Source organism: Limanda limanda, chromosome 1 (genome assembly GCF_963576545.1).
Source record: "Limanda limanda chromosome 1, fLimLim1.1, whole genome shotgun sequence".
NCBI lineage: Eukaryota > Metazoa > Chordata > Actinopteri > Pleuronectiformes > Pleuronectidae > Limanda > Limanda limanda.
The window spans coordinates 40,322,555-40,347,934 of NC_083636.1; the positions used below are offsets into that span (position 1 = coordinate 40,322,555).

The following is a 25,380-nucleotide window of genomic DNA, read 5'->3' on the forward strand; positions in this document are numbered from 1 at the left end:
ATTAGACACAGTGTATCCCACTCAGATGACCCAGGACATCGTATTACACACAGGGACACAAGGGATTCATTTTAATGACTTTTGGTCTTTTTTGGATCAAATTCATGTATTTCAATGAAATTAGACACAGTCTATCCTGCTCAGATGACCCAGGACATGGCATGACACACAGGCATTTTATTCATTTTTATGATTTTTTTCCCCCCCGCCATAATCCAGGCACTGCGCCTGAAATGTAACCCACAAATGAGGCACTATTTCCGGGTAGAAATCAGCCAGTCTCCGGTTGGAGGATCCAGTGACATTTTTTCACGAAAATCTTACGCATTTCAGGCGAAAATAAAGCCCGAATTGTGCATTGCAGACGGGGCTGTATGTTAGAATTGTTCACCTGCCTCTTTTATTTCAAGATTTGCACTTATCATAGAGGCAAAATGCCGAAAAATGTCCCACACTTGTGGTCTGGTATATCTGCAATACTTCGGACACTTGTAGGAACTTATCATTATAGCCAAAAATAAACTAAGACAGGAGAAACCACACAGTTTTTCATTGGGGACTCCAAAACTTTAAAACCTTTGCTTTAGATACACAATTTAGAAATCAAAAAGATGATGGTGTTCCAGCCTCTTGTATTTCCAGATTTCCATCACAATAGGCAACAGGACAAAATTATTGCTAAATTGTTTAAAAATACGTAGAAACCTCAGAGATAGCCACATGTGAGGGATCCTTCTCCCAGGACGGACAGAAGTGCAATAGATGTCAAGTGTAGGAAAACATCATCGGGATTAAAGTTTTTAGCAGCATCGATGAGGGTAAACATTTTTCAATACTATATGTCAAGCAGTCATGAGACTTAAATATATTAGTACATAAAGCATTAAGTACTCAAAAGGCACTTTTGGCAAGAATGAGTGTTATAATATGGGAAATTTATTTAAGTGTGTATTTGCAGAAGTCAGTTTAACACATTTCTTAACTATATCTGTTTACTTTATCGCTGTCTCTATTTATGTGAAACGTTGCTTAAAACCCCTGGCATTGTATCTGTTTATTTGTATTTGTTTATGAGAGTAGCAAAACAACATAAAGTAACACATAAACTTATTTGTTGATCAAAAAGTGTTGCAAAAAAACAGTGCTGTTCTTTTGTAGTGATGTACATAGAGTTGCACAATCTATCATTTACAAGCACTGGCAACAATGAAATGCTGCTTTTTGCCTTAGCAGTCTGTAGTCTCACAAACTGAACAGAGCTCTACAAAAAGTAGATAGTTGTCAATGGGCCTGCTCAAAACCGCATTGCAACAAGGTCTATGTTACGACATGCTATATATACATGATATAATAACAAGAACACATCACAAAATCTGTAAACATAACACAATGCAGAGAAAACTGATTTTATTTTGAAAAGATACACTGTGCAGATAATATTTGAGAACATTTACTAAAACATGGTGATATTCTGACTTTTTGATCATGAGTCAGCGGATATTCAGATTGACTTATTTTACTGGAACCATCAACTGTATTTAGACTTGTTTTAGGACACAGATCTTGGGCGCTTCACAGCATCAGGGTGAGGAATGAGTGTAGTTTCTCCAGCCATTGGAGCAGGCAGTTTGGGGTTAACGTGATGTTAGATTCCATATTTTTGCTTCAACTGCTCCACTAGGTTGATGTACTCGTTCATGGCATCGTCTTTGCTCTTACCTGCAAATGGATTTAAGTAAATACAATACAAAATATTAATTAATCAATATCCAGTGCTTCCAACATAACATTATAACTTCTTCCTCATTGCATGCAGTGGGTAGCCCTCAGAGTCCTGCAGTTGACTCTCAAATTAAGTTTAATTACTGGGTTTGAATCTTCACTCTAGTCTTGTCCACTAGCTATCGGGAATTTTTTTGGTGTCGTGAGAATTCATTTCTGGACAAATCATATTAAATTGAAATACATTTGCTTAGGTTAGGCCATTGTGCCCTCATAGTAAACAGAAACACTAAACCAAATGATGTCCTGCTGTTTGAAATGTGGTGCAGTGTTTTCTGTTCTCAGGTTAACCACTGCTCTATTATATGCACTTCCAGGGTATTTAAGATTCAAGAGTTTATTGTCATATGCACAACAATTACATTTAGCAGTTGCTGGAAATTAAATGCTTGGGTCAAAGGCTCTCTTATAGCAATGCTCAGAATATTTTATTTTTTCGTTTTACTTGTGTTTTGACATGCTCTGTGCCTTAGAATTGCCATCTGGGGACAAATAGTTGTTTTGAATTGAATTAGAATCATTTCCATTGTATTTTCCTAAATGTAGCATTGTTTAGTTTTTTTCAAAACACTTTTTGATGACGTACACGTGGTTGCAATAATCTAGATATGAGACGTTATCACAGGTTATTGGTTGTTATTAGTATTGATTATTTTTATTGGTTTGTTCTTTTTCTCAGTCTTAATGAAGACGAAAAGCAAGAAGATGATGATTATTATGATGCTGGTATTTAGCATCAATGTAGGCCACTCAAAAAAAATTAAGGGAACACAGTATAACACCAAGTTAGTTCAACTTCAAGGATATCAATCTGTCAATTTAGGAAGCACAAGGGAGTGTGAATCAATTTCATCTGCTGGCTCTTTAACAGGTGCAATAGAGAGGCAAAAGCAAGACAACCCCAAAAAGGGAACGGCTTCGCCTGTGGTGGCCACAGACAATTTCTCTCTGCTTATCCTTCTTGACGGATTCTTCTCTAGTTTTCGTGAGGTGAACATGCAGCCCAATCAGGTTGCGTAGTCCAGCTACTCCAGAATGGCACATCAATACCTGTGCTCGCAAGAAGTTTTGCTTAGTTAGTGTCATAGCAAACGGTACCCTGACTGCCATTGACTGGCCCTTACGTTCACCTCTTGGTTCGAGACGAGATCTCCCAGGACACCATCCAACAACTAATCAGGAGCATGCCCAGATGTTTAGGGTGTGCATAGAGACACACACAGGGCCTACACACTACAGAGTGCCATCATGAGTTGATGTGATGAAATTCAGGCAATTTTTTTTGAGTGGTTTTGAATCAAGCCCCAAATGGGTTGATGACGATGGTTTCCACTGACCGTTGTAATGTAATTTTGTTCTCAACAAATTATATAATGTACATCAGTAAAGATTTTCTACTTGAATCATCTGTTGATCAAGCTCTGATGTGTGATTTAAGTGTTCCTTTAATTTTTGTTGAGCAGTGTATTATTGTGATCTACTGTATTGTCCTTGTATTGTCCTGTGTTTTCAGATTTGCTTTGAAATTCAAAATGGTGATTATTAACTATTCTCATTTCTTTAAACTGTATCTTTCAGTGAATAACTATTATTGTGCCACTTTCATAGTGACAAATTGATTATTCTCCTATTCTCTTTTTTCTACTTTTCCACAATAAATCTGCTCCACCAAATATATAACTTGAAGGACTTTATTACAGTTATGCAGATTGGATTATGTTTGTGTAAAAATAGTTAAAAGTTGGAAATGTGTGAGTGTTTTAGCTCCAAGAGATGATATATATCAAAATGTAAAGAAAAACCTTTAGTCTCAGAATATCATTTGGTTATCATCTGTCCATTTGGAATTCCAGAAAAATCTAAAATGTCCACTGTTCCATTTCTGTATCACCTAGAATGCTTCTGACACATTGTCAACTTTGTATCTTTGTATTGAAAGGCTGTTATTATATTAAATGTGAATCTAAATAACTTCAGGTGATGGGGAGTAGGTGCTCTCTTTTTCTGTTTCCTTTTTACGATTTATAATTTTTCCAATCAACCACTGTAAACATCTAGCTCAGCTCATTCCAAACCAATCAGCAGAATGTTAGTGTATTATAATAATTGTATTTCTATTACATTGTTAATACGATATACACTAGGACAGATTAGGCATTATGTGCATTATGGATAGCCATGCAGCCTAAAAGGACACAAGCAGAAGTGAAAAATATTTGCAAGGGATAGTGAGGTCTGTCTTTTCTGAGACCACATTTTAGATAGGAATTTAGAGTCAGGGCCTTACTGGTGTTTGACAATTTTGGACTAGGGTTGGGCGATGTCAACTTAACTGGTATATGATCATGTGTGCAGTCAAACATCATGATTGAAGATGCCATTGTTTTTTGTATTTTGCAAACTACGTGGCTGCTTAGGGCCCCCATGGCCACCAGAGGGCCCCAAAGAGCACTTAAAATGCCCCACAAGAAAGATAAAACGAATTTAATTATATATTGGGATATATAATTTCAATGGGGGCAATCATACAGACACGCAATATTTCTGACCATCAAATATGGAGAAGTTTACCTTTCTCTTTGATTGGAAGAATTAATGCAGTGAAAATAAACATCATGCCAAAATTTCTGTTTTGTTCAATTGTCTCCTCTTATCCCGGCAAAATGCTTTCTAACTATGGGTCAGAATATTTTTTCATTCTTATGTAAGAAAAAGCATCCAGAATCCGCAAAACATTATTGAAGAGATGCAAATTCAATGGCGGTAAAAGAAAGAAAAGCAATATTATGTTAACAGACACAACTGGTTTAACCAATTGCTGCTACCCCGGTCATGCTGCTACCCCGGTCATAAGCTGGTATCACGGTCATGCTCATGCATGCATGTGCACTGTGACGACTTCAACTCCATTCCAGGCGACCCTTTTTATTTCAAAACTTGTCATTTATATTTATTTAATAATCTTCTCGTAAATACAAACAAATATGACAAAAGACAAGCATAAGCACAACTATGAACTGCAAGGCATTATTCCAGAACAAAATATAGCCCAGTCTGAACTGATAATCAGCTTTTTACAGTTCCATAAAAAAATCTCTCCAAAGTAAAGTTTGTGCAAGAGCTTGTTCTATTCAAGTAAGAGGAATATATCAATGTGCATTAAGCTGTCCAACAACAAAATAAATGAAAACTGGTCTCTGACTCAAAACTCCCACACTTTAGATCACTCAATTAAACTTCAAAGAGGTCCAGTTTGAGAGAATAAGACATCATAAAGTCTAACATGCCTTATGAATCAGTGCCATATATGTGCCATATATTTTGAAGTAGCCTGGTAGATGGACAGATGTATCAAGGATTGTATGAAGTCAAAAATCATCAATCCATCAAATTTAATTTGTATAGCCCATATTCACAAATTACAATTTGTCTCATAGGGCTTAACAAGGTGCAACATCCCTTAACCCTCAACAAGAGTAAGGAAAAACTACCAAAAAAAACATTTAACAGGGGGAACAATTTAGAAACCTCAGAGAGAGCCACATGTGAGGGATCCCTCTCCCAGGACAGAAAGAAGTACAATAGATGCCACGTATAACAAAACATCAGCAAAATAAGAGTAATGGTATAGTATGTGAGTAGGCATATTGTATAGAGGCCTTGGTCTAACAACTTGGCGGCCAGCCTGGAACAGAGCCACAGCACCAAAACGGAGGAAGATGGTGGTGGAGGTAATGCACCAACAGGAGGAGGCAGCAAGCTGGGCCAAGGTGGTCTACCTTGGTAAACAGGGGCGGTGGACACGTTGGGACAATGTGGAGAGGAGGAAGATCAGCTGGAAGGACTTGTGGAGCATGGAGATGAAGCTGCTCAGCCTCATCAGCAGAACTCCATATGACATCCTTCCAACCACAAGCAATCTTCATCAGTTTGGGTGAAGACCCAGGATGTGCCCTCTGTTCCAGACCAAAATCAGCCTAACCCAAGGACTTAACACCTGGCATTACAACCAAGTCCTCAAGGGCCTTACCACCAACAGAAATCTTTTGTCCGTGAAGAGGCAAAAGAAACCAGGGGCAGCCCAACACTACTAAAGCATGATCAGCTTTGAGTAGCCTGCGACTGCAAGATGCTTGTGGGTGTTGGCCTGAGGCTTGTTTTTCTTACAGAAATCGCAACCACTACCCTAAGGCCTGATATTGTTCTCTGGTCCCCTTCTCTGAAGAAGGTCTTCATAATTGAACTCATGGTACCCTAGGAGGACTCAGTGGACAAGGCTTAAGAGCGGAAACATCTACGCTATGCCAAGTTTGCTGCTGAAGCGCAACATTGCGGCTGGAACACTCAACTCGGCAAAGTGGAATTGAGATGCAGAGGGTTCGTTGCAACATCTAACACCAGATTGCTAAGAGACTTTGGGTCAGAGGCCTGCCCAAACCATCAAAGCTGTGTCGGAGGCAGCTGAGAGAAGCAGCCAGTGGCTTTGGATAAAGAAGCAAGACTGTTGCTGGGCCCTAAAGTAGCTACTTCTCTAGCTTACTTTTCGCACCAAGTCTAAATGGCGTGGGGTATGGAGCAGAGGGGGGTGTAACTGTGACTCCAGGTATCACCATTGAGCCCTGTGGAGATGTCGTGGACTCATTAACAGAACATCAATGAAGGAGGGTACCCACCTGGCGACCCCCAGTGACCTACCTATGGCGCAGAGTTGACCGAGCACAGTTTATCATTCATTGGTAAATTACTGCACACACTTCTTGCCCTGCTGGATCCACCAAACAAGATTCTACAGAGAGAGGACTCTGACTTGATGGCAGGTTTAAGTATCGTGGCTAGTGGAATAGCTTGATTGAGGATACTCTGCTATGATGTAGAGTTTAATAAGGTGTAGGACATGTCCACGGATGCCAGTGCATCACTGAGACCCAACATCCCCAAACAAAGAACGCAAAGCCAACACAAATTTGAATGAGTATTTCGTTGTGGGAACTACAGGACAGGGGGATGATGACGAGAAAACAGAGCTTCAGAGACTGTACCACAGCACTATTGATTCAGTGCTTGCAGAGTTGGATTACAGATTCAGCGAGCACAACTCACTGTTGTCTGGTGTAGTGGTCCCCAACCCCCGGTACCGGGCCGTGGGTCATTTGGTACCGGGCCCCACAGAAAGAATAAACAACTTACATTATTTCCGTTTTATTTATTATCTGATTCTGAACAGCATTTTATTTTTAAAAATTACCAGATCCTCTCCGTTAAAACTCATGCTTTACGCATGTCAAGACGCTTGTCTCAGTCACGTGACTTTTTCGCTAAACACAGACCCACACGGTATTTGTCGGACCCATTTGTCAACAAACCAGGTGAATCCAGCATGTCTGTGCAAGAAGAAAATCAGCTGCTGGAGATCGCAAATGACGGCGGCCTTAAAAGTATGTTCGAGAAAACAACTCTGCCGGTGTTGTGGATTAAAGTCACGGCAGATTAACCTGAGATCGCCACAACAGCACTAAAAACTCTGTTGCCATTTCCGACATCATATCTGTACCATCAGTGGAATACATTTTATTTTAAATAACAAAAAAACTCTCCAAAACGCACAGAAGCGCAGCGTGTGCGTAATGGAGCTTTGGTATCCGTCCGTCTCCGTCTTGCTGGTAACTTACCACGCAATGATTAATTTGAGGCCGCGTATTAACATTTCGTTAATTTCGTTAAATAAATAAAAAAATCTACCGATGTCACGAGAGGCCGTACCAGAGGGCCTCCGTAGTGACACTCCGTAGCCACACCTTAAATGCCGGTTCAGGAAAATATTGTCTGACATCCAACCGGTCCGTAGCGCAATAAAGGTTGGTGCACTTGTTGCCCTGAATCCATAAAGTGATACATTCCTTGATGTAAAGGCTGTGAAGCCTGTTATGGACCAGTCACGATCACCTTTAATTGAAACAGAGTAGGAATTGCTAAACAGTTTTTAAGCTTGCAAAAACAATAACAGCCAATCGAGGGGGAGCTGGAAGAGAGACCAACAAATGGAGTATTTTCTCCATTAATAACGATTTAAAAATTGCGATAGTGATTGTAATAGTTTAATATAATTTCAATGTGTTATGGTAACTTTTTCATCAACAACTTCAAAACAAAAGATTGCAACCGCACTAACGTTAACATGCTAGCATAAGCATGCTAAAGATATATATACACAATTCCCCCCCCTCTCTTTAAAGACAAACAATGCACTTGACTGAACCCGCGTATAGTAGGAATGTAACTGAATTGAACCGCTCCTCTAAAAACAAAGCATCCTGGCAGAGTTGCATACAGACCACTGCTAGCAACTTGAAGCGCAATCAATCAATCAAATTTGATTTGTATAGCCCATATTCACAAATCACAATTTGTCTAATAGGGCTTTAACAAGGTGTGACATCTTCTGGCCTTAAACCTCAACAAGAGTAAGGAAAAACTAATAACAAAAACTTTTAAAAGGGTAAAAAGAACGTACAAACCTCAGAGAGAGACACATGTGAGGGATCCAATCTCAACAATGTTATTACAATGAAATCCCTGTCAAAACTGCCTGTTTTGTAACATCTGTTTACAAGGGCGACTACTAGCTTTGTGAAGAGCTTGTGACTCCGTTTTCAAGGGGCAAGATAACTCAAAAACAAGAGTGGAAAAATTGGATTGTGCCCTGGTGAAAGGGGGTCACACACACTACACTATTTTTCCCCATGAGAAAACCAGACTGGTCACCAAACTGTATATGTAATTTAGGCTTTTTGTGTAGACATCTGTGGTGTATGCGATCTACTGTTGAGGGATTTTTCAAATTTAGTGACACCACTGGTAGAGCTGGTAGAATGAAAACAAATGCATAACAGGTTGAGAACCTTCTTCTCTGCTTCATAAAAACATTTACCACTTGTCATCTCAGTCACTTCATATTGGAACTGGACTTGCAGTGCCAGGATGCAAGCCAATGGCCAGGATCAACCTAACCCACTGGCATCTTATGGGTCAATACTGGGCATGATCTATATTTACAATATATCGAAAAATTCTATAGAAAAACTGTCTGTCTCTCATTTAAATGTTGATTTGTTTAAATTGACGCCACAGTATCAACACTGATCATAACATAATGATTAATACATATCTTAATGAGTTAAATCTTTCTTCAGAGCAGTGCATTCATCAGTCTCCTTACTCGCTCTTCTCAAACACACACACACACACACTCAAAGCTCCAGTGTATCGGTTGGTTCCTCGCTAATATGTATATACGGGTAGATAAGGATATATATTGTTCACACAGATATGTGTGTAGTCTGCATAAATGATCATTAACGTAGTGTGTATGTTCAGCCTACAGGTTCTTTTGATTGTGTAGTTGGCTCAGTTCATCCCTTCCATAATTCTTATCATCGTTGTATTTTGTATCATTTATTTTTGTAGAGCTCCACGCACTCCCACCCATATTCTGCGCTGCCTTTTATAGACATATGTTGTAATGTGCTGTTGCCAAATTAAAGGACATTAAGAGAGAGAAATCGACAGAGCCGTGTTTTAGCATACACACCTGGAGCGGAGCTGTTATTAGAACTGGTTAAAAAGAATAAGATCCTCGTATGCAGTCATTACATCCAACCCTCACCAACACTCAGCATCTGGGGTTCAAAATTTGTTAAATTATATTTTTTGTTATAGTTTTTCAGTCACATGAAATAAAGTCTAGTGAGAACAATTTTTTAATATTTTGTCTGTGTGTAGGCCTACTATGAAAAGCACTTTGCATTGTTAATTGTTGTACCTGTACTTTTGATACTTTAAAACTTTTAATATGAGCTACTTTAAGACTTTGACTCAAGCCATTTTCTTACGGGTAACTTTAACTTTTACCGGAGTCACTTTCAGGTAAGATATCTGTACTTTTAGTATGGCAAGTACTTTATACACTGCTGCCTGTCCTGGTGTTCACCGTCAACATGCAGAGGGAGCGAAGGTCAGTGGGGAAGTGAGGATGGTAATCATTTTTTTTTAATTTTGGCATTGACTTGGTTCCAAAGTATCAGTTCTAGTGACATACTCTACATTCAAAGAGTATCTATGAAACCTGACTCTAACACTGTTGTACTAACACTGTTTCCCCAATAGTAGTACTGGCCCGGCTGGCTGTCAGGCCAATTGGTGCCCCCACCAGGTCCCAAAACGTCCAGCCTGGTACTCTATCAAGGCTTGTCTACCTTTAATTCTAATTTGCATAATTGGCCATATTGTAATACAAAGACGCATTTTGGTTCACTACAATTGTCTACCATCTCCTACTGGGGGGAAATGCCTGCAAACAGTCACATACATGCTCACACACAAAGTGATGTGATCATGACCCGACAATATCGACAAGTAACTTGGACAATATATCATCCAACAAATTTTGTTATCATGACAGGCCTACCTTAATATTTGTAATAATGCACCAAGTTAGAGGTTTCCTTTCACTGTTTACAGCCTTAGTTCTCTGAGACATTCTTTCATATCCAAGCAAACTTGGAATTGTAGACTGAAATATCTATAACTGAATCGATATTAAATTAAATCGAAACCTTGTTAATCGTAATCAAATCGATTTGGGAAATCAGTGGTGATAACCAGCCCTAATCAGCATTAAATTCAAGTAAAAGTGCAGAATAGCCAATTTCAGAATAATTTATGACTATTCTCAGCACAAAATAGGATTAAATATGATGTAAGAGGGTCCCCTGCATGGGGACAGTGGAGGACCTCATTAGAATAAATCTTGAGGGAACTAGCTTGGAGGTTGATGCAAAAGAGGCTGAACAGATTAGTTTCAGTCAGGGCTAAAGAACTTAAGGTTAAGGAGTTTGCCCCAGTTCCTTGAAACATGAGTGAGGTATCTCACTATGGGACACGCCCTTGCGCTGTCCCCCAGAAGCAATTTTACACTCCCCCAGCCCCGACTGGCAGATGTGACGTCTGTCACTAGAAGAGGGACCTCCTACTCTATATAAGACCGGATGTCACGTCATCGCCTTTAGTCTAAAAAAATAAGCACACCTCTTCCATGCTCCAGGCAAGGATGGTGATCTGGTGAGATACCTCACTCATGTTTCAAAGAACTGGGGTTAACTCCTTAACCTTAAACTCTCTTTCAACATTCGTTCGGTATCTCACTATGGAATATAGCGACTCCCGTATTTCCAGATAAGTTTATCAAAAGACCACTAAGTAACGATTCAATCAGTCAGTCAGACAGGGACATTTGTGACTGACCCCACGCTCAGAACTGTATGAGACCATGTAGGTACAATGATATCCAGATTATAAAATCTGGTGAAGGTATGAGGCGTTGCCCAGCTGGCTGCCTCACATATCTCTTCAACAGGCACGCCTTGGAACAGTGCCCATGACGCCGCGATCCCCCGAGTGGAATGAGCGCGCAGGCCTTTTGGGGGTTGTAATCCCCTGCAATGATAGGCTGTGGCAATTGCCTCCATGATCCAGCTTGACAAACGCTGCTTCGTATGAGGCTTCCCCAAGTGCGGCGTAGCCCACGACACAAACAGCTGCTCTGATTTCCTGAAGCCAGATGTCCGGTCCACAAAGATGCGCAATGCGCACACAGGGCAGAGCGCATTCAGCCGTCCCTGCTCCGGCGTGGAGAATGGTGGAGGATGGAACGCCGACAGTTCAATAGGGCGATATGCTAATGCCGAGTTAAAAACCTTAGGCACAAACGCGGGATTTGGATTGAGAAAAATCCCCCCTAAAAAAACGCATTAATGAAGGATTCACTGACAGTGCATGAATGTCGCTTACGCGCTTTGCAGATGTCAGCGCCAGTAAGAGAGACGTTTTAAACGAGAGCATCTTAAAGACTCCTTTATGCTTCTCCGTCTTTTCTAAAACGGACAGATAAGACCGCCCTACCCGCCGTGGAACGCCCTCTCCGAGCGCCTCGGACAGCTTTTCGTGCACCTCTGATTTTTCTAACTATCCGTGTTTATTTCGGAGACCCCACAGACAGCCCTTGGCTGTGATTGGTCCGCGAACGACATAATTTCCGTACGACATAATTTCCGTACGACATAATTTCCGTACGAAGTCATTTCCGGATTTCACATTTCCGGACTTCAAACTTCCTGCTTCACAATAAACACAAACACAACTACGATTCTACGATTAATGTGACGTGTGTGTTAAGCCAGTGGAGTTGTCCGGCTGACGGTGGCTCGTTAGAGCACTGACGGCATGTGTGCACGGTCACATACGGTTATAACGAGCTTTCAAAACGGCGCTAGCGGGCTAGGCTAGCGTGCTAGCAACCATGCTAACTGCGGTGGTAACAGTGCAAAAATCGGCTGTCACGACTTTAATTCCACTGCTATCATGACACTGTTTCTACAATACCGTCAGGTAAGAAGCAAACACTGGGTAGTAGTTAGTGTCGGGAGTCCCTGCTGACTGTGTGTGGAAGCTGGGGGGGAAGCTAGCCAGCTCCATGTAGCTTCAAGCCACATGTAGCCTCAAGCAGATTCAAGCTGTGGAATCAGCAACACAGTTGGGAAACAAGACCGGGGAACCGCTGCGCTAAGAAACGATAACATCAGCATTTTGACACGCTGGGTGTCACTTTATTTAGTTCTGTTAGTTGCCATGGTTCAGTGTGTGGGAGGCAAGCCAACAGAAGTGAATAAACACACGTGGACTTTTTCTTCCCAGAAATGGGGTAGGCTTCTCTGAGCTCGTCTTCCGTTGCGCCACCTATGGGTTTGGCGGTGAATTGTTTTCAAAATATAGTCGTCGGAGAAGCAAAAATCAAAAAGACTCTCTGGTCTCCGTGCGTCACTCTCCGCGAAACAGATACGTAGAAGCATAATGGAGCCTTAAGCTCTACCTGCTGCAGTGGCTCGAAAGGTGCGCCAGATAGCGCGTTGAGCACCAGAGTTAAATCCAACGGTGGGGTTAAGCTCCTTGAGACCGGCCGCATCCGCCTTGCGCCCTTCATGAACTGGCAAACGAGAGGATGCTGTCCTGCCGTTTTGCCCCCAAAGCCTATGTGACATGCTGAAATAGCAGCTAAGTACACTTTGACCGTGAAGAACGCGAGACCCTTGTACAAACGTTCCTGTAGGAATGTCAAAATGCCAGCTGAAGGGCTCTGAAAAGCCTCCACACCTGCTTTTGCGCACCAATCCTCAAACGCACGCTATTTGCCATCATATGCAATGCGTGTAGAAGGGGCCCTGGCGCTCTGAATGGTTTTGATGACATTAGAACCTATGGTTACTTGTGCGCTATAGCATCCCCCCCCATCGGGGCGTTCTGGCCGGTCAGGGAGTAAAACATCGGGCACTGTGCGTTTTCTTCTGACGCGAAGAGATCCACCTGAGCCCGGCCGAATTTTCTCCATATCTGCGTTATCACCTCGCCGTGGAGTTTCCAATCCTTGTAGCGAGGGCTGCCCCTAGAGAGCAAATCCGCTCCCCAGTTCCGTGTGCCCGGCGCCTGTCGCCCTGAGGGATAACAGGTGAGAACTGCTCTACACTATAAGTCTGTGTGCCAATGTGTGAAGGTGACGTGTGCGCAGCCCCCCCTGTCTGTTGATATATGCCACCACGGTGGAATTGTCCGTTCTGACCATAACATGTTGCCCTCTGAGAAGGGGCAAAAAATGTTTTAGTGCCAACGATACAGCCAACAGTTCCAGACAATTTATGTGAGCGGTCTGCATTAGTAAAGTCCAAGTTCCGCTCACCGACCTCCCCTCGTGCGTGGCCCCCCAGCCCGCCAGAGAGGCATCTGTTGTAATAACCCTCCCTGTCATGACCGTTCCCATGGCAATGCCCTTGGTCAGAAAACCCGTGCATCTCCATGGGCGCAGCGCATGGACGCAGGCCATAGAGACCAAGACCTGGCGATGACGGTGGTGCGTCGGGCTCAGTTTGAGCGACGCTACCCAGCGCTGAACTGGTCTCATGTGTAAACAACCCAGTAAAGTGACCACCAGAACTGAGGCCATCAGCCCTAACAGTCTGAGGCACGACCTGAACTTTAGTAACGCCCCCCTGCGAAAAAGTGCCAGACAAGCTTGGAAAGCTTTTATCCTTTCCGCGGAGAGACGCGCTCTGAATGTGACTGAATCGAGGGACAGTCCTATGAATGTGATTTTCTGAGTTGGAATCAGAAAACTCTTTTCCCAGTTTATCGCAAAACCCAGGGCTGCCAGATGCGATGTGAGCTGACTGGTGTGGGCCTGAGTTTGCTGGGGCGACTGTGCCGCTATGAGCCAGTCGTCTATATACATCGCTATACGCATACCCCCCTCTCTCAGGGGTGCCACCGCTGCCTCGGTGCATTTCACAAACACCCGTGGGCTTAACGAAAGACCGAACGGGAGCACCAGGTATTCGTATGTCATGCCCTGGAAGGCAAACCTGAGATATTTCCTGTGAGGAGGGTAGATAGGGATGTGAAAATATGGGTATTTCAGGTCTATGGCTGTAAACCATTCGCCTGGACGCACAAAACGGATCAGCGCTGAATGTGTCAGCATTCTGAATTTGTACCGCCTCAAGTGTGTGTTCAGTGACCGTAGGTCCACTATCGGGCATACACCCTCGGCCTTCTTCGGGATAAGAAAGTACCTTGATTAATTGTAAGCGGCTGAGTAGATAGTATGGTGGCTACCTACTAACCCCAGCCAGCTATGTAGTTTTAAGGTAACGCTTGTCGACCGAGTGGTTAGCTCGCTCTGTGAACAGTTTTGTTAGCCTTTAGCTACACCTGCCGTCTGAGATAATGCTTCTACACCGCGTTCCACATTATTATGCAAATGGATTTAAGGGTCAAAAACATTCATTTTTTAGTTTTTGAATTAAACTCATGGGTGGTATTGTGTCTCAGGGCTATTTGGATGAGTGAAATCAATCTCAGACACCTGTGATAATTAGTTTGCCAGGTGAGCCCAATCAAAGGAAAACTACTTAAGAAGGATGTTCCACATTATTAAGCAAGCTACATGTTTTAGGCAAAATGGGGAAGAAAAAGGATCTCTCTGCTGCTGAAAAGCAACAAATAGTGCAATTCCTTGGTCAAGGTATCACAACATTGGATATTTCCAAAAGAATTGCGCGTGATCATCAGACGGTGAAATAATTTGTCACCGATTCACAGCACAAGCGGGTTCGTTCAGACAAAGGCAAAATAAGGAAGATTTCTGCCAAACAATTGCGTAGGGTTAAGAGAGCAGCCACTAAAATGCCATTGAATAACAGCAAACAGGTGTTTGAAGCCGCTGGTGCCTCTGGAGTCTCGCGAACTTCAATATGTAGGATGCTCAAGAGGTTTGCAAGTGTCCTTAAACCTGATATTCGTTCCTCTAAACCAAGCTCACAAGCAAAAAAGGTTGCAGTGGGCTCAGGACTAGGGATGCACCGAATATTCGGCCACCGAATATATTCGGCCACCGAATATATTCGGCCACATTCGGTATCCGGTAAAATGAGTGAAAAACAAGGCCGAATATTAGCGGCGCGTTTTAATGACGCAAGCAAACAGCGTCTAGTGACGCGGTAAACGTAAACAAAGTTCGCGGTGTGGTCATGTTTTAAAGTGTCGGAGAGCGACACAAGAATTGCAGTTTGAAAGCAGTGTTTAGCCGAAATATCTAGACCTTTGGCACTACTGCCTTAATTAACCACCTTAAAGCCAAACACCCCGAGCAGCATGCTCAGTTTGAGCGAGCGACGGCTGCAGTAGCATCAAAGAGGAAAGCTCCGAGCAGCACCCACACTCCGTCCGTGGCCGCGGTCTTTGAAAAGACAAAAAAGTTCGCAAAGCACATCGCACAGGATTGATGTGGAGAAAAAACAGAGGGTTAGGGAAATGGTCCATGCTGAATTGGACTTATTAAAGCCACTTGGAGACAGTGAAGTGACGCACAGAGAGGGGGGAGAGGGTGCAGAGAAAAAAAGAATCCGCACCACGGAGGCAGTACGTGTGCCCTCACTCTCTGACATGGTTGAAGAGATCCTCCAGGAAAACAACCCAGATGCCAGGCAGACAACGAGTGCCACTGCTCAACAGCTGGACTCTTACTTGTCAGAAGTCCCCATCCCCAGGAGTGACAATCCTCTAACATATTGGAGGACCAATCAAGGCCGCTTTCCTGACTTAGCACAGATGGCACGCAGGTAATAACAGTCAATAATTTTTACAGCACCTTTCAAAACATACTTACAAAGTGGTTTACAGTGGTAAAACAAAATGTATAATGTAATTAATGCAACAGAAAACAATATAGGAATACTACAATGCAAGTGCACAAGAGTAATGGTGATGTACAGTAACATTTAAAACAATAAGCTAAAAGTATGGGAAAGGATTGGTTTTCTTTTTCTCTTTATTACTATTTTTTTATTGCTTGATAACAATGAACTGAACCTACAATGTTGTTTCCATTCCAAGGTACCTGGCTGCTCCATGCACAAGCACTGATAGTGAGAGGCTGTTTAGTGCTGCATCACATGTCCTTGATGAGAAGAGGAACAGACTGACATGTGATAAAGCAGAGAAGCTTCTCTTCATAAAGAAGAACCTGCCACTGTTCCTGTAGGAGTAGGCTAAGTAGACCTATGGCTTGATACAGGCACAGTTGTTTTGTTTTAATGTTTTTGTCTGTAAAGCAATTTGGGTTGTCTTGTCTCAGATGTCAGTTTCTTTCTGATGACAAATCTGTTCTGGTCAGGGATATGTTATGTACCTGTAAGTGTTTGATGTTACAAGCACACTTGCGATTTACCTCAGCCATTACATTATTGTTTACATTATAGCCTACTGTTACTTAGTAGACTTGTGCCAACTTTTGCACTTTTTTGCACTACATGTCAGAAATGTTAAATAAACATTTACTTTCTTTGAAAATCATGTCTATGTATTTTATTTTTGCAAATTAAAAAAAAAAAAAAATGAAAAACTTAACAACCACATTCGGTATTCGGTATTCGGCCAAGCGTTTGATTATTATTCGGCTTCGGCCACAAATTCTCTATTCGGTGCATCCCTACTCAGGACTACATGAAGACTAAGTTCCAAACTGTTTTTTTTACGGATGAGTGCCGAGCAACCCTTGATGGTCCTGATGGATGGAGTAGAGGATGGTTGGTGAATGGCCACCATGTCCCAACAAGGCTGAGACGTCAACAAGGAGGTGGCAGAGTCATGTTTTGGAGCAATCATGAGGAGAGAGCTGGTCGGCCCCTTTAGGGTCCCTGACGGTGTGAAAATGACCCCGGCAAAGTACGTAGAGTTTCTGACTGACCACTTTCTTCCGTGGTACAAAAAGAAGAACCGTGCCTTCCGAAGCAAAATCATATTCATGCATGACAATGCACCATCTCATGCTACAAAGAATACCTCTGGGGCATTGGCTGCTATGGGCATAAAAGGAGAGAAACTCATGGTGTGGCCCCCATCTTCCCCTGACCTTAACCCTATTGAGAACCTTTGGAGCATCATCAAGCAAAATATCTATGTGGGTGGAAGGCAGTTCACATCCATGCAGGTGCTCTGGGAGGCTATTATGGCATCCTGCAAAGACATTAAAGCAGAAACTATCAAAGAACTCACAAGTTCAATGGATGCAAGAATTGTGAAGGTGATATCAAAGAAGGGGTCCTATGTTGACATGTAACTTGACCTGTTAAGATGTTTTTGATTAAAACTTTTTTTGATTTCAGTAAATATGACCTCTTAATGCTGCAAATTCAACAAATGACAATTTTTAGTTCTTTACAACCTAAAAAATATCTTGAAACTAAGAAACTCAGAAACTCTGCATAATAATTTGGAACATTGCATTTTGAGTTTTTTATTTTTGAAAAAAATACTGTTATCATTGGGAGGTTTGTTCAATAAAATTTGATTATACTCTAACAGTTGATGACTTGAAAAGTCTTATATAGAGTAGGAGGTCCCTCCTCTAGTGACAGACGTCACGTCTGCCTGCCAGTCAGGGCTGGCAGAATTGCTTCTGGGGGACAGCGCAAGGGCGTGTCCCATAGTGAGATACCGAACGAATGTTGAAAGAGAACCTTCAGAGGTGCCAGGCCCTAGTGGTCCTCAGGGGGATGTGCTCTATAGCGAGGGGAAGGAGATTTATTCTTTAGGGTGTCTTTACTTGTTTTGTTGTAGTTGTTATTTTGTAAATGTTCTATTTATTACCAAATCGGTAAAACAGTTAAGATTTTAAATATGAATGTGTTGTGTTGTATGTCATTGTAAGTGGTGCGTCTAATTTAGTTGTGTTGCCCCTAAAGCCAATGCTGCTAGTGGAAAAAGTATACACAAAGTGCTGAAAATTGTATCCACAGTAATAAAAGTATACCTTTCTGCTTCTCCCAGGCATCCCATTTTGCTTTACCAGTGAAATCAAACATCCCAGGACGACCTTCACAAAGGAAAGATAAAGACAGATGTAAATTAATTAAATGAAACATGTTAGCAGGTGTAATGCATTCAAAGCATCTGGCTAAAGTGTAAGCCATTAGCTCACATGACAGCCATCTCCTCTCTAGGAATGTCGGGATGTAGTCCCTATAGTCTCTAAAAGTAGAGTAGGAGCCAGAGCTTTCAGCCATCAAGCCCCACTCCTGTGGAATAATCTCTCACTTTCAGTTCGGGAAGCAGACACGATCGGTTTGTTTAAGAGTAGGCTTAAAACCTTCCTTTTTGATAAAGCTTATAGTTAGAGCTAATTAGAGCGGCAGAAAGTAACTTGTCCTATGTTCCACAATAGGAAGCGTTTAGTTTAAAAGTTAAAAGTTAAAGGCATAGAGGTATTGATGTCTGATCTGCTGAGTGGGCCACATGGTTACCATACAAACCAGTAGCCAGTCAGATTTACCTTGAGCCTCAGTGTACCCTCAAGTTTGGCCTGTATCATTGTATCATTGATTACATGGCAAAAAACCCTGATGACGCTAAGGCGCAAAGGGAATTTATGACACATGACACACGGAGCTTCTCTTTCCAGCTTCCCCTTCCTCTTCTTCATCCTTATCACCTCAAAGTAATTCATATCTCATCAGTACATGTTACTAACTTGACCTCTTCCCCGGAGTTTCTGTGGGTTATCGCCCGCAGATGCAGGGCCACAGCTGTGGCCGCACCATGTATTACGATTTGTGGATAAAGCATCAGTGGTCGCAATAGTGGATCCAGTATGGCGGATTCTATATTGTGCGGGCTGATCGTAGTGGTAATGGAGGATCCTTTGTCCTGTTGGCATCGGATGGTGGTGGACCACGGCCGAGGTGGCGGCTGATGATGGATCCTAACTGGTGGCAGTGGACATTGGACAATGACTGCGGACTATAGTGGATCCCATCTTGACGCTGGATCGTGATCTTGGCTGCTGACAATGCTGACAATAGACTATGATTGCAGCAGGACGGCTTGACATATAGTATTGAAGTTATCCTTCAAAATGATTACCCTCATCAATGCTGCTAAAAACTTTAATCCCGATGATGTTTTCCTACACTTGACATCTATTGCACTTCTTTCCGTCCGTTCCGTGCTGCAAAATTTGATTACCACTGCTTCAGGACCAGGGCAGAATCAATTTGCGATGCTCGCTTTTTACCGTGCCACAATATCCTGTCATAGTGCCCTCCTTCCCTACCTGCCTGCGCTCGCTTTGCACTTTACCACCTAATTTGAATGCATCGCCTTCCCCCTGGCGCGACCTAGGAACCACGACAGTTAGTTCACCAGCCCTGGCAAACCTACAGGCCACACACCTGGCCTTAGATCACCCCAGCACCATGGTTGATGGCCTGGTCGTCCACTACAAAAGTGCTCTATCCCTCAGTCTCAACTCTCTGGCCCCCCCCTCAAAACCCATCCTGTCTCCTACACCGGTCCAGCCCTCTTGTTCACAGCTCAACTTCGCGTCATGAAGTCCTCCGGCTGTCAACTGGATCAGCTCTATAAAAGATCTGTCTACAGAGACCATGTGCGTTCATACAAGGAAGCTTTCTCACACACCAAGACTCAGTACTACTCCTCCCTCATTGTCAACCAGCAAAACCACCCCAGAAACTTACTCACAACCATTCACCACCAAACCAATTTTCCAGGTTAAAGTGGACTCCATCCACCAGCAACTTTGGGCAGCTCACCCCGACCTTCATTCAACTCCATTCCCAATCAAGGCCTGCATCAAGTACAAACTCCTCATACTCACCTATAAATCCCCCCCACGGCCTAGCCCCACCATATTTTACTGACATCCTCCACACCGACACTTCGCTCAGAAGGTTGCGGTTATTTAACTCATGCTCTCCATCGCCAACACCAAACTGCAAACCTTTGGAAACAGCCCTCAACCTCTGGAATTCTCTCCCTGCGTCATAAAACTACTCAAGCATCTGTGTTCATGTTTCGGTGGTAATAAGGATGCAGTATTTAATTTGTGTTGTTTATATGGGATTGTTTAGATGAGGAAAAACTTAGGTAATAACCGTGTTGTGGCTAAAGATGTTAAATTTTTTTTACCAACCCTCATGAATATAGAAATTATCTCAACAGTATCATGATGACGACTGCCAACTATAAGCAGTTGCAGGTCATCTTAAATTGAGAGGAAAACATGAGATCTTGTGCAGATGAAGCTGGTGAAGGTCATCCTCATGTTGACCAGACTGAAGTTGCCGATCTCCACCATGTTGCTACAGTGCATGCTGTGGACATCAGGTGCTGCTCTTCCTTGCAGGGAGCAGGATAAGACGGGTAGAAAACCTTTCCACTACAATACACCTCAGTCAAAGCAACAGACTCAAATGTCCAGCACGCCAGGGTCTCTACAACTCTCTGGGCACCAGTGCAGACATCATCACTGCAATCCATACTGTGACTGCAGGAGAAGAATTAATGAATGTGTGTGATAAGTGCATCATTTACTGAAAAGAAAAAACTGACTATAAAAGGATGCTTTATGCTGCAATCACTGTTATGCCACTTCTCTATGATAACATGGAACAGTCTAATCCTTAGGGAAAACTACTTACCTTTCTCAATGGTAGGCTTTTCAGTTTTTTTCTTTACCCGAATCAAGCCTAATCAATTAAATATAACCTGCACTGAGATTGTGTTACTCTTCCTGACATGCATGGTAATTGCTTGTTTTCACTGATGACAGACGTGTTGTGTAAAATGATCAAGTAGACAGGCCAGCCAACATGAGAGAACCCATGAATACGAGGAGGCACCCTGCAACACAGCCAAAACCAACTTGCTGACAACCAGTGCCAGCGGAGCATCCAGGTATCGTTTATCATATACAGCAAGACTAGTTATAAATGGAAAGATATCACTAGACAGGAAAGGCTTCACCTACCAATACTCATAAATTAAGTAATAAAGTTATGTAATATCATCACTTCCAAAAAGTGAAAATTACCAGGATATTAATTTGAGGTTATTTCCCCACACCTAGCAGAGCCTTCTGTGAAGTAGCTTTTGCATCACTGCAAGAGACATACGGGCATTTCTTTGATGTTGTCTATTATTGGAGAGGAAGACCTAAATCATGAGTCTTTACATGAATTTCTTTCATGCCCTGGATCCAACAATACATCTATGGTGGAAAAAATATTCATATTATATAATTTAGAAAATACTCAAAAGAGATACAAAATCACAAACCAGCACTAGCTTACATTCAGTAGTGACTTAAAGTTTTGCAGTCTTAATTTGTAAGATAATAAATAATACTAAATTAAGTAGAAAATATGATAATCAAAAGGTGAAATATTTTGTAGACGTTTATCTAATACACATTATCTGCTGTCTCACCTGTGTTGACATCACCCAAAGTGGCCTGTTTGAACAGGGAGTAGACCTGCAGCATCTCATCATCTGTTGGCTTCCCCGTCAGCAGCTTCACCTCAGCTGTTGCTGTATCAAATTTAGCCTAAAGAGGAAAGGACAATAATTTTGATCAACAATTAATGGCAGTGGCACAGATGGAAGAGTGTTCTTTATTTATCAGAGGGTTGATACCGCAGGACCTACAGTGCATAAGCCAAAGTGTCCTTGGGCAAGCTACCGAACCCAAATATAGCCAGCAGTGCCAGTGCTGGAATTGTGAGAATGAGATTCATAGAAGCAGGGGGGGAAGTAATACACAGATGTCAAAATCATCATGACATGGATTGTACAATACTGTCATCACTGTGAAAGTCTTTATGCAAGGTGCAACGTAAAAAGGGAGAGGCCCAGCTGATCAATGAAAGCGTCAACAGTAGCATCTAATCCCAATGGAGGTCAGGATCGGCAACTATGCAGTGCCCAGTTTTGTAAATGGAATACATGGGAAAGGCTTCATATGTAATGAGTATGGCTAGCTTACTGGCAATAGTGACCCTTACAAAGAGTTTCATGACATATTAATTCTGATTGTCAATTTGTTGATTACATGACGAGTCTCACCCTCAAATCTTTCCAGTGAGAGAGAATCTGCGGATTAATGCAGTGAAACTGCAAAATACTACATATACAATAAGCTCATAGATTAATTCTGACTCCTTCACACCAAACCCCATTAGTTGTGCCAAGTTAGTCAGGACCACATTAGAAACTGTAAGGTCCCAGTAAAATGTTGTGGAACAGGTTCACGTATTTTGATTCATGCTTCAAGTATTTATTTTGCTTTCTTATTACCAGAAACGCAAGACAGATATTTATGTGAAAAATGTGCATTGATAACACACAATGACATAAAACAATGTTTACTCTAAAACCCCCCACACTACAAAAATTGTGTTGGTGTTAGTATCCAAACGTAAAAAAAAGAATACAACGTGCAATCAGATTATAGGAGGAGCAAATATCCGGTATCCATTATTTACAGTAAGTAGGTGAGAGGTCCCCGCTGAAAGTCTGAAGACCAAATCATTTACAAAAAACCTTGTGCTGGTCAGCTGTAAGATATGGCAGTGTGTCTGACCAGTGCACTCTGTGGAAACAAGCATTAAAACGAAAACATGTTTGATGCGACGCCAAACATGGATATTTGATATTAATCTTCCCATCGCTGATCTCGTCCCGGCCAACTGTTATTCACAGTCCACCATTCTACCAAAACTGAGGGGGAACACATTGGATAGAAATTACTATCTAAAGACAAAAACATAGCATACACTTCGTACACACGTGACCCGCGGCGGACAACGCTGGATAAATTCCAACTACCAACACCGCCACAAACACCGATAACGTTCAGATAATATACAATAGTCCTCAAAAAAAAGTGTGAATACGGCAACATTATTAACAGAGGCAAACTGAAACTTGCTCTCAGTTTATTTGGCAAAGCCAAGATCTCTAGAACAAAGCTGGACGCTATGAAATATGGACAAACCGTTATGAATCAACACGTTGCCCAGATCCATACCCACCTGGAGGTCTGCCATCTTTTGTATCTGTCCGTAGAAGCGCGCTTGCCGTACAACGGACGCTATAGAGAAGGAAGGGTAGTCAACTGGTCCTTGTATTAAGCAACCACTGCCTACTCGATCGATCCCTGGACGCAAGCCCTCCCCTCACCACCATTTAATTCTTCTTCTTCTTTGAATTAGGTAGAGTAGACGCTTCAATGGCGCATTGCTGCCCTCTCCTGTTCTTCTTCTTGTAGTGTTTATTGGCGGTTGGCAAACCAGCTTATAGATGCATTACCGCCCTTCTGAACAGTGGATCAGTAGATTGGCAGTAAACAAAAAAACGAACAAAAATAAATAATTAATAAATAAATAAAAACAAACAAAAATAACCTACAATCAAATTATTTCCTTAAGTCCTGGGTGACAGTTTCCGTTTTTTTGCAGTATTAACCCTAACCCATAGTCCAGTTGGGTGCTTACCTATTTTATAAAGTGTATCATTCAATACTGTATGACCAATTCTCAGACAGGAAATGACTTTCTCTCTTCTGTTCCTCTCACCAGTGCCTAATTATTTTTTGAATTTGATAGAAAATATCTTCCTGTTTCGTTTAAATCTCAGTATTCTTGCCATGTTTTGTGAGTTTATTTGTTAATGATTGTTGTTATTTCTCCTTTGCTTAGTGGTACCTGATTGTCGATTGTCGTTCATTTTAATGACTGTTTTGCCAATATGTCTGCCTTTGCGTTACCTTCCATGAGCTGGAACCCATATGAAGGAGGTATTGCACCCTCTCTGATATAGTTTGACCATCATATGGAAAATTTAATTGGTAATATCTTGTCTGCATGATGATTTAATTGATGATATGATAATCTAAGTGGCCTGGCTTCTTTCTTTTGGCCTGGCTTCTCTCCTCTGCCCACTGCAATGCAAATTGGCGGATGTGATTTATGTCCCAATATTTCAAATTATGTTTCAATCTTATCATCCTTAATGGCAGCTCACCCATCTCAACTTGTATTGCTGCAACTGGTGATGTTTTAAATGCTGCACTGCGGCTGTGGCTGAGGGGTAGAGTGGTCGTCCTCCAACCTGAAGGTCGGCGGTTCGATTCCCAGTCTGAACCATCTGCATGCCGAAGTGTCCTTGGGCAAGATGCTGAACCCTGAACGGCCCACCATAGAATAACTAAGTGCTGCAAGTAGATGCACTGTATGAATGTGTGTATGAATGGGTGAATGTGAAACTGTACTGTAAAGCGCTTTGAGTGGTCTTCATCAGACTAGAAAAGCGCTATATAAATACAAATCCATTTACCATTTACCATCCAGAGGGCCTGAGCTTGTTCCACATCTATCTTTTTTAGGTTGGTTTCTGCAGCAGACATGTAGGCTATGCTTCCATAATCTAGAGCTGCTCTCATAAGAGCCTGATAAATATTCAACAGTACTGTTCTGCTAGCTCCCCAATCTCACCCTGACATACAATCGAAGTATATTATATATCTACTTGTATTTATTCTTTACTTTATCTTTATGTAAGCACCAGGTAAGTTTTTTATCAAAGTGAACTCCAAGAAATCTTACAATATCAACCTGTTCCAATAGCTGTCCATTAAATTGAATTTGTACTGGTTTGTGGCATTTAGTAAAATATGATTTTTCTATTGACATTCTTAAACCCCATTTATTGGACCATTCCTCCACTATATTTACTGCAGTTGCATTTTATTTTTGAAGTACTCCAAATTCCGCCCCCTAACCCATCATCTGCAAATTTCCTATTGTTACGCCCTCTGGTGGCTCGGAGTTGGCAATAACATAAAGGCAACAGGCTTGGGGAAGTCAGGGTGAGGTCACACAAAAGCCAGGACCCCATATTAAGCAAACAAAGTATTTATTTACAGTAAGCAACACAGGGATCAACAAGGAATGTCAGTGGCACCAAAGAAAAGAGCATAAATAACCCCCCACCCCGCCATACAGGTGCTTAGCACCCAAAAGTACAGCAGGTGGTGCTCACTCTAACCTGGGGTATTAACAAGAAGTAAACCTACGTGTGTGTTATATATATAGACTCCGGAGTATCTTACCTGTCCTCATTGTCCCTGTGCGCACAAAA

General features: G+C 42.1%; 1 protein-coding gene across 1 annotated transcript; it reads right to left on the minus strand.

Annotated features, from left to right (window-relative positions):
* Window positions 1-1,392: 1,392 nt before the first annotated feature.
* Window positions 1,393-23,414, minus strand: dbi (diazepam binding inhibitor (GABA receptor modulator, acyl-CoA binding protein)). The gene is made up of 4 exons (XM_061072067.1): window positions 23,274-23,414; window positions 21,670-21,787; window positions 18,197-18,259; window positions 1,393-1,719 (listed from the first exon to the last, which is right to left on the minus strand). The coding sequence occupies exons 1-4, from the start codon at window positions 23,286-23,288 to the stop codon at window positions 1,646-1,648; spliced, it is 270 nt and encodes an 89-aa protein (XP_060928050.1). The 5' UTR covers window positions 23,289-23,414; the 3' UTR covers window positions 1,393-1,645.
* Between the last annotated feature and the right edge of the window lie 1,966 nt (window positions 23,415-25,380).